General features: G+C 31.6%; 1 protein-coding gene across 1 annotated transcript; it reads left to right on the forward strand.

Moving 5' to 3' along the window:
* Positions 1-833: 833 nt before the first annotated feature.
* NAC14 (NAC domain-containing protein) lies at positions 834-2,374 on the forward strand. The gene is made up of 3 exons (NM_001251149.2): positions 834-1,414; positions 1,497-1,750; positions 1,848-2,374. The coding sequence occupies exons 1-3, from the start codon at positions 1,234-1,236 to the stop codon at positions 2,100-2,102; spliced, it is 690 nt and encodes a 229-aa protein (NP_001238078.1). The 5' UTR covers positions 834-1,233; the 3' UTR covers positions 2,103-2,374.
* The last annotated feature ends 8,158 nt before the right edge of the window (positions 2,375-10,532 follow it).

Raw genomic sequence — 10,532 nt, forward strand, 5'->3', positions numbered from 1 at the left:
CAAATGTATGTTTACGTTCACGGCTCCTTAAATCAATATGGTACAATAAATTATTTATTCAAAAGAGTCTCAGAAACATAATTAATTATTTGTGATCTAATAAAATGTTGAGCAAGCTAGCGTAAACCTTAAAAATGAAAAACTTATTCGAAGCTAAAAAGTAAATTGCAAAGTACAAACATATAGTAAATCTTTGTTAAAAAAAAAAACTTATGCGAAGGTACGGGGGAGGGATATTGTACGCAGCCTTACCCTTACATATGCAAAGAGGCTGTTTTCGGATTCGAACCCATGACCAACAAGTCACCAAGGCACAACTTTACCGTATAGTAAATCTTTGTTAAAAGGAATAATTTTATTTTCACGAGACATTTTATAAGAAAAATGAAAGAGAAGTGAGGAAATAAAAATGTAAATAAGAATAATATGAATCTTGTAAATGTTGAAGCAAATAAGAATAGGAGGGAAGGGGTAAGTAAAGGTAATACCGACAGAAAGGGATGCGTCTCAAGTATCGAGTTACGTTACGAGCACCAAAAGGAAAAAGAAACGGTAAAGAAATGGGTGGAGTTTCCGTACAAATTAACTGTTGCTTCTTTTAAGGGGGCGCTGCGTTGCAAAAGCCTATGTGGTATTTATTTCATTTGTTCCCCGTTAAGGGAGAGAGAGGGTTACTTGTGTACTTTCACATCACTCACCAAAGCAACTGATAAAGCCCTTGGGTCAGGTCACCTCCAGCTGTATCCAATGACATAAGCAGACTTCATGCACCTATATCGCCTTAACAAGAAAAGGAAACAAATGCCATATCCTTACTTACCTTAACTTTTTTTACAGGAGATCTTGATCTTGTTTTGTTTTGTTTTATTGAAGGAAGGGACACAGTACTACAAGAAAGCAAGAATAAGAATTGGCAGGAGAGAACTCAACTATGTTCACACAAACCAAAATAAAAACTTAAACCATAGTCCATACTTGTCAAAGTAAAAGAAAGGTTGAGTCTAGCTTACGCCAAATGTGTCGTCTTATTCTTCTCCTTCCTGTCAGACCCATTACTATAAAAGAAGCCACACTGCATCCTTCTCCATACCCTTTTGCTTTCTTTATCCAATAATAATAACCCCCTTTTTCCCTCTCCATACCCTTTTGCTTTCTTTATCCAATAATAAGAACTTCCCACGAGTGGCTTTAACTGGTCTGGTCTGGTCTGGTCGGACACACAAAAATATTAGTATGGAGAAGGTGAGTTTTGTGAAGAATGGAGAGCTTAGATTGCCTCCGGGGTTTCGTTTCCACCCGACTGATGAGGAGCTGGTTTTGCAGTACTTGAAGCGCAAGGTCTTCTCCTGCCCTCTGCCAGCCTCTATCATTCCTGAGGTTGATGTTTGCAAGTCTGATCCTTGGGATTTGCCAGGTTCCTTTCTGCTCACACCCACCCCCCTTCTCTCTTCTCATCTTATTTACTAACTAATTGCAATGCCATGGCCCCTGTTTAGGTGATTTGGAGCAAGAGAGATACTTCTTTAGCACCAAAGAGGCCAAATATCCCAACGGAAATCGCTCTAACAGAGCCACAAATTCGGGTTATTGGAAGGCAACTGGCTTGGACAAACAAATTGTTACTTCAAAAGGGAACCAAGTTGTGGGGATGAAGAAGACACTTGTTTTCTACAGAGGCAAGCCTCCTCATGGATCCAGAACTGATTGGATCATGCATGAGTATCGCCTCAACATCCTTAACGCCTCTCAGGTGAGACCAAACTAACTAATTACTTTATTTATCTGCGTGCATACATTTACATTAACATTACTCATAGCTAGAATCTTTTTTTTTTTTTTTTGTGCAGAGCCATGTTCCCATGGAAAATTGGGTTCTATGTCGCATATTTTTGAAGAAGAGAAGCGGTGCTAAAAATGGGGAGGAGAGCAACAAGGTGAGGAACTCTAAGGTGGTTTTCTATGACTTCCTAGCGCAGAACAAGACTGATTCCTCATCCTCGGCCGCCAGTGGAATTACACATGAACATGAATCAGATGAACATGACCATGAAGAGAGCAGTAGCTCCAACACCTTCCCTTATACTATTAGAACGAAACCTTAACAACCAAGTCAACAACCACCTTCCTTAAAAAGTTGATTATCACCTAGTTTTTTTTTTTTTAATTCTCTTTCCCTTTCCCTGTAATCATCATCAACCACTTGTTGAAAGGAAGCATCCCTCCCAATGAGACCGGCATTAGTTAAAGGGTAGCCTGCAGAGTATGGTACTGATAGTAGCAGTGTGTAATGGACTCCCCATTTTCCTTCAATTTAACCTTTTTTTCTAATGCCCATGCTTCTTCTTTTAGCAAAAAGCTACTCATTTTCAGTTTCAAAGGAGATGCTTTGACAGAGGAAAAGTAGAAAGCATAAGAAAAGAAGATCAAAATATATATTGTCAAAAATTAAAACACCGTTTTCAGGAGAATAAGAACATAATCTATGCGACATCAGCGACGCACTAGTTACTTGCTCTTCTTCCTTTAGGGAAAGAAGAAGGGTGCCCAGCTCCTCAATGTTTATTCTTGCCGGATCGAATTTTCAATATATTTTTTTTGGGCTTATACAAAACTGTTATTTATGTATCTTAATCAACTGCAACTCTAAAAATGTTTTGCTTTTCATTTAGGTATGCAGACATTCAGGGCATATTTTCCACAACATTGATTGGAATTGTCATTCTAGTTTTTACTAAATAGCAGTAGACAGTTGTAGGCGGAGAAGTAGATGGGGTATGTTGGTCGAGGGAAACTAACCTGTTTACAATTGCAATGATAATTTTAAAATATACACACAGTATCATATTCATAGTATGTTTTACAAACAATTAAAACTTTTACACGAGAAAGCATATTTTGACGAGGGACCCTTCACCTTGATCCAAAAACTGATTAATGACCCCCCATCCCAGACTTCCATGAAGTACTAGGATTTTTTTTCCACCTTCACAAGTATGCGTATCTTATCCATATCCTTTCTACTTCTAACTCTTAATAAGTCCGCTATTTGATTTTTTCAATTTTCCAAATCACCAATATTGACTTTATTAAACACACAGTATGAAATATGATAATTGCTTGTGCAGCTTATCACACTTCCTACTACTCAATCATGCACAATTACTTTTCTTTGTCATGTCAGGTAACAATAACATATACGTAATGGAAATCGAGTTAACCTAACATTTAGCGATATTAAAATTTCAAAACAAGTGATTAAGTGCTTTGACAGAATGACTTTTTATTTATTATTATTATTATCGAGGTTTCTCTATAGCCATCCTGTACTAGTGTTTTAAGTAACACGTCTAGTTTTGAACGATAGAAAACATGAAAGCTACATTTCCCTCTTTGTAAAATTTGTCTACCTTATATGCATACAACACTGTCGTACACGAGTGCCACTAGCCAACTTGGAGTTGACCAAACCTTGCACACTACAACTCAAACCAACCGATCCAATTTGCACTTAGAAAAATAAATAAACTATAAGGAATAATTCTGCAATTTGCAGATTAAACTAGCAGTGTTATCATCATCTCCAATTAAAATATATAGACACATAAAATTATAAAGTACGTCTCTCAATTATTATATGTATTGATAACAGTTTAATAAATTTAACTGTATAAAACATCACTTTAAAGGCCACTTAGTCAGAGTATGTCAGGCCGAAAACAAATTAACGAATAGGACATACAAACCCTGCCAAATGGATTCTGGGAAAGTAGGGACCGCATACATTAAACTTGATTACCGTAAAAATAAAAATAAAAATCATATTTTCACTCTTTTTTTCACAGCATGTAAAAAATGAATTACATATATAAAAAAAAGGTATTGTTTTTTTTTTAACAGAAAAAAGTAAAAAAAGGTATTGTTTAAAATTATAAAAATACCTAATGTAAAATGTAGTACATTTATGGATGTAAAGATTTGGTTGTCTAAAGTAAGAGACATAAAACTTGTTGACGAATGTCCCAAAGAGTTGAGTTGTTATAGTGTAAAATCTTACCGTATTTATATGTGTGGAAGAATAATTTATTTAACAAGAAAATTTGCGTTCAAATTTTTTTTGTGTAAAATTTTTTTGGATAAAAAATAGTTATGCATTATGAGTGAAATTTGTCTTTGACTCAGTGAGTTAGGAAACACATGTGGTCTTTAATTCAAGACAAAAAAATATATAAAAAATGATTTATTTATCAAAAAAATTTGTGTTTGATTTTCTTTGTGTACAAAATTTTCTTGGGTTAAGAAAAGTCACATTCTGCGAGCGGAATCATTTTTTGATCCAACTGGGGGACACTTATGATGTATGAGTCAAGAGAAAAAGTTATGTATATATTTATCCACATATCATATACAATGGCTCAAAGAAGGACAATCTCATGCAACTAGTGCCAAATACATAAAATGGTCAAATGAATTTGTTGAATGGTCAGAACTCAAAAACCAAATTGCAATAGGTGAGTTCAATTCCACTGCATGGACTATTGACACTGGAACTTTCATACCAACGACAAGGGACCTAAATGGCATATATACATGATATCCAAAGTTTCTTGGTGGGGCTTCTTGACGGATAGCGTACAAAAAAAAAAAAAAACAAAGGAATTGCTATGCTGAAAAAGACATAAGACTCTAACATTCTCAATGTCCTGAAATTGCATTGCAATTTGATTTCAAATTCTCATTTAATGAACAAATTGGATCGTGTTGTTCAATTCACTAATAAATTGTGTTATCTAGGACCTTCGTCCTTCAAAGATGTTGATTGTGAGAGGGAAAGGGATGGGATTTATTCTTCTAGGGTACTTGAAGAATAAGAACTTGTAAGACTGATGGAATGAGTACAATGGATTTGTGGCACAAACGAATGGGACACACGTCTATGAAGATCACCCAGTTGACACACAGAGCTAACAAACTTAAAAAATGTAGTGCGACGTGACATTTGTTTTAGAGCAAACCAAGCTAGAGAAGAATTTCTTGAGTGAACATAAAGGTAGTAGTACATTTAAATTAATTTATTGTCAATTATGAGGAGCATACAAGACTTCTTTAACAAGAGTTACTTTTTATTTCTTAACAATTGTCAATTATTGTTCACAAGTTGATCGGGTGGATATATCTATAAGTTGATAATTAAATTAAACAAGAGGTGTCAATAGACCTATAAAAATCACTTTAGTTGAGAGATAATTTCATAAACAAGTAAAAATATTCTAAAATGATAACGCGAGAGACTTTACATGTATGAGAAAATATTTTCTTGATCATCAAATTATTTTTCTAGCATCTTGTATCACAACACCCAAACAAGATGAGAGAGTAGAGAGAAAACATAAATATATTTTGAATGTGGCACGATCACTGTGATTCCAAGGAATTTTTTCCATTGAATTATGAGGAGGGTATATTTTTACTTTAAGCTATATTTAATAAATTGAGCATTCACCTTAGTGTTGAATGAAAAAACTTCTAATGAGATGTTGCCAGGTACCCGTATGTTAAGAATGAGTGGAAGTTATTTGCTTAGGAGACAAAAAAAGATCTTTGTCTCTCGAGGTGTTGAATTTGTTGATTTAATACATCCATTTACTGCAAGTAATCATGCACTTAAAAGAACAAGGTGATCAAAGTGTTGGAAACTTGTAGGACGTTAAGAACTTGTAGAGGACATGACTCGTGAAGTGCCTCAATGAGATTATGCATAAAGTGTAATACATCATCATGAAACCATGATAGACGATATTAGGGTGAACCAAATGAAGAACTAGTTGAGCAAATTATTTCAAAAATGATAAATTTCACTTGCAGACAATGCCACTGAGAACCTTTCCTATGTAGAGGACACGAAGTAAAATAGACATCCACCTGTATGCATGACTTTGCGACTGATATAACTAGAAGAATAAGCCCATCCAACCATTCATCTTCATCAACAATTTGCTTAGGTGACCTTTATGCCATATCACATTATGTGAATTGTGATAACTTTTCTCTAACACACCTTGTTTTTCTTGCTTCTACTTCACAGCAAAATAAGCCATTTATTTATATTAAAGAATTAAAAGATAGCTGATGGAATGAAACCATGAAAAATTAGATACAAGCCCTTGAATAAAATGAAACTTAGATGATCACAAATCGACCCTTTGGGAAGAAGCATTTGGCTATAAGTGGGTCTACCGAATTAAAGATAATTATGATGGGAGAGATTTAAAGTATGACTAGTTATTATTCTTCGCAACCATCAGATGAAAAGGATTGATTATATTGAGATATTTACCCTAATTGTCAAAATGGTGATTGTATGCACTATGCAGAGTGTTAGCATTACCAACTGCGAATTGCATCATACGGATTTCCACAATGCATTTTTCCAAGGGTAGTTGAGGAAGTGGTGTACATGAATCCACCAGTTCACCACTTGACATATTAGGATGGTGTGCTTATAAGAACATGTAGAAAGCTACCATTTTATTCAATCTTGAAATTGTAAATCTTGTTACTTACACCCTCTAATTCATTAAACTAGACAAATGAGTAAAAGTTGAGCTTTAGAATTTAATTTGTTGAACGAAAATGGTTTGGCAATTAAAAATAAAAATAGAGAATAAAAAGGAATTTTAAAAAATGTAATTAAATTAAATTTTTGAAATGATTTAGTTGCCGACGGGAGTTTCTTGTGATGGTGGGCTTAGTATCATCTAATAAGGCTGTTAGAGTTCTTCACGTCACCTTTTCTATTAAGTTTCATTTTCATGAAGAAAAAAAGGATGAGAGAGAGCGACTTGTATGAATTGCTGACTTTTTGTCAATCACGTGGGCAGCCTATCATGGTAGACCAAACATGACCCACTCACTCCAAGCTAAACTTTGTAGGCTCACCTGATTAGGTCAATCACATTAAAAATATAAGAGGCCTGCTCTTCCTAAAAAATTGCCTTGCAAAAAAGGGAATATGTACATCCATCAATTTTGACCACTTCCACCAACAAACCAACTATTTTTTAGACTGATTTTTTTTTCTTATTTCTTTTCCACTCATCAAATAAATCTAAAGATATGGGCCACAATTCCCAAAACAGATCCAGGAGCTAGAGCCTTTGATGGCCTTCTTCCGCGAGTATCAAAGACAAATTGAATTTCATCCACTTTAGTTAAAGGTGACGGGCCATAAATTAAGAGCCCCACAAAACTAAGGCCCAAATCACAATTCTCACTCCTTCAGATGGCTGTTGCTTCCTGCACCCAATATAACTTCTTTTACACCAGCAAGTGTAGTGAAAAGACCAAATTATCCTTAAGTTAAAAATCAAATACACCATCCCTCCCCACTCCATTTACACCTCCTTCCCCTCCGTGTTGTGCCGCGACACCAAACACCATTGACGTCTCCTTCCCCCCTGTGCTGTGCCGTGAGTCCATTCCTCCCATCTGTTGTGATCAACATGCATTTTTCCATTCCATCGTGCATCCCCGTCATGAGTGCTCCCTTCTATACATCTTTGTTTTTTACTGCATTAAACCATACAGATTGACAATTCATATGATATATGAGGGAATCCGTATGGATCCTACAAATTCTCAATCTGTATTTTTTTATTAATTTTAAATAATCTTTTTATTAAATAAATAATTAGTTTAATAAATTTGTTTATTTAAAAATCAATGTTTAAATTTTTTGTTATTTAATTATTTTATAAATAACTATTGTTGTTTGTTTTAAATATTTTTTATTTAATTAACTATTTTTGTTTAGATTAGTTTATTTTAAATAATATTTTATTTAATAAATAAATAATTTAATAAATTTTTATTTTAAAAAATCAATGTATAAATTTTTGTTATTTAATTATTTTATAAATAAATATTTTAATACATTTATATATTTAAAATAGTTATTTATAAAATAGTTAAATAACAAAAATTCCAAATTTTTGTAATGTATATATTTTAGAATTTAGTTAAACAAAAAAATGTAATATTGTATAAGAAATTTTTTTTTATTAATATATTTGTATAAATATTATTACATTAATAGTATTAAATATTTATATAAATAGTGTTTGGAAGTATAAAAAATCTAAAAATGAATTTCTTCATTTATTTATAAATATTTAAAGTATTAAAATAGTTATTTATAAAATAATGAAGTAGTCATTTATTAGAAATAAAATATAAAACTATACTTTAATTTTGATCATATATTTTAGTTTGGTAGAATTAATGATGTGAAGTATACAAATTTAAAAAATGAATTTCTACATTGATTTATGAATATATAAAAGTATTAAAATAGTTATTTATAAATAATTAAATATTTATTTTAAAAATATTTCAATAACAAACTAAAGACAACTAACGACCCCATACATAATTCTAATTATTTTTCAATAAATCTATTTATTTTTAAAAAATTTCATGTTAAAACTTATTTTAAAATCTTCTACACTAGATAAATATGTCAATATAACAATCAATATGTTTTTTAACATATACTATCACACAATTTTATTATTTTTTCATTGAATATATTACTATATTACATTGAAATTGATAAGCATATATATGAAAATTTATATCTAAATTTTCATATTTTATACACTTGCATAAACTAGTTAATATAATAATATTTACACAAATATATTAAAAAAATATAACTAAATTTATAAAAAAAACATTAAAAATAAAATTTAATTAATTTGTTTTTTAAAAAAAATTAGATTATACTGATTGACAATTTGTATGATTGGGTAATCCGTAAGGTTCATATGAATTGGTAATCAGTATGAATCTTACGGATTGTTTCATACGAATTGGTAATCCATATGAATTTTACAGATTGTTAATTCATATGAAACTTACGGATTGTCAATCCGTATGACACTTATGAATTTTTAATCCGTATGAAACTTATGAATTTTTAATCCATATGAATTATACAGATTATCAATTTATATTTTTATTATGGATTCGCACATATCAAAGTTGAAGTTACATACGAAAAAAACTAACCTCCTTTGTCGTTGCACCGCAACACTTGACGATAACCATGAAGTGTAAACAAATCACCACGACAGTTCATCTCAACCAAACCAGCCACAACACGGAAAGAGAAGCTCAACCGCAAGAATTCCAGATTGAATGGTGTATAAAGAAGAAAAAAAAAACCAAAAAACGTAAAAAAAGAAATTAACAGGCGTAACTTTAAAATTTTCAAAAAATTGTTAGATGTGGAAGAATTATATATAATGTAGGAAGAAAATCCCCCTTCAGATACCTAGATTAGGATTGGAAGACGGACTCACTTCTGTTCAATTAATAAGGGCCCATTTGATTAAATTGTTCGATTGATCATTTGCTGCGAAGTATGTGAAAGTTATAGGTTTGTCTTGCATTTAAATTTAAAATATTAAATAATAAGACGATAATCGATTATAACTTCTTTTTTCTCTGGAAGGGCTGGTGTTTTATATATAAAAAATTCAAAATCTCTAACCCCTTTCTGTGCTACCAAAGTAGAGAACATTCTTAAATATTACTGGTTAACTCTTGGCAATGATATATGTGTGTACTTCTCTTGCGCAGCACATGTGTCATTGAGGATTTCAGAGATATTTGATTTGTTGTGGATGGTGCTTGGTCTATATAAGACTCTGTAAACCTCCCAACTTCTTCTATACTAGGCGTTGTTTCAGTTAGATTAGACCCACATAATTATGTTGGATCGAAGAAAGCGCAGAAAATTAGACTGGAATCTTACATTTTCCTTTTACACTTAACAGATGCTTTACGTATTTTAGTTTTTCAATTATCTGACTCCATTGCCAAAGTTTGAGTCTAATTTTCATCCTTATTAGAAGTTTTTTTCACCGTGAATCTTGTGTTGACAAATCACTTAGAGAGTGCTTTTATAATAGTATTATCAGAGGAAGATAATTTAGCAAAATTTAAATTAAAAACCTATTTTGATAATCCAAAACAAAATACATGCCACTTACATTAGCAATTCCAATTTGTTCTCAATAGTATATTTGAGTGGTAGGGTTTTGGAGGACAGAGATAGTGGAAATTTTTCATTTCTGCTAAATGTTGTATAATTTGATAAATATTTAAAATAAAAGAAGGAAATGATTAGATGAATATAATTTTTAATGCTTTAGTTTTTTTGTTTATTCTTATAAACATTATATTAATTTCTAAATCTTTAAACAAAACTATCTTCACTTTTTTTTCTCCACCCATATATAACTTTTCTATTATCTTTTTGTTTGATGTTTTAGAAAAAAAATGTTCCTTATTTTTTATCATTTTACAATATTAAGGAAGCATTAAATATCTTTTTACTTTTATATTCTTAACATTTTTATTTTTAAACTGTTTATTTAAAAAAAACTAAAATTGTGAAATCTCAATTGTCCCAAGGTTTTGTTTGGAAAAAGTAGTTAAAAGCTAATAAATTAATTGATAGATGAAAAGTT

Source organism: Glycine max, chromosome 18, assembly GCF_000004515.6.
Source record: "Glycine max cultivar Williams 82 chromosome 18, Glycine_max_v4.0, whole genome shotgun sequence".
NCBI lineage: Eukaryota > Viridiplantae > Streptophyta > Magnoliopsida > Fabales > Fabaceae > Glycine > Glycine max.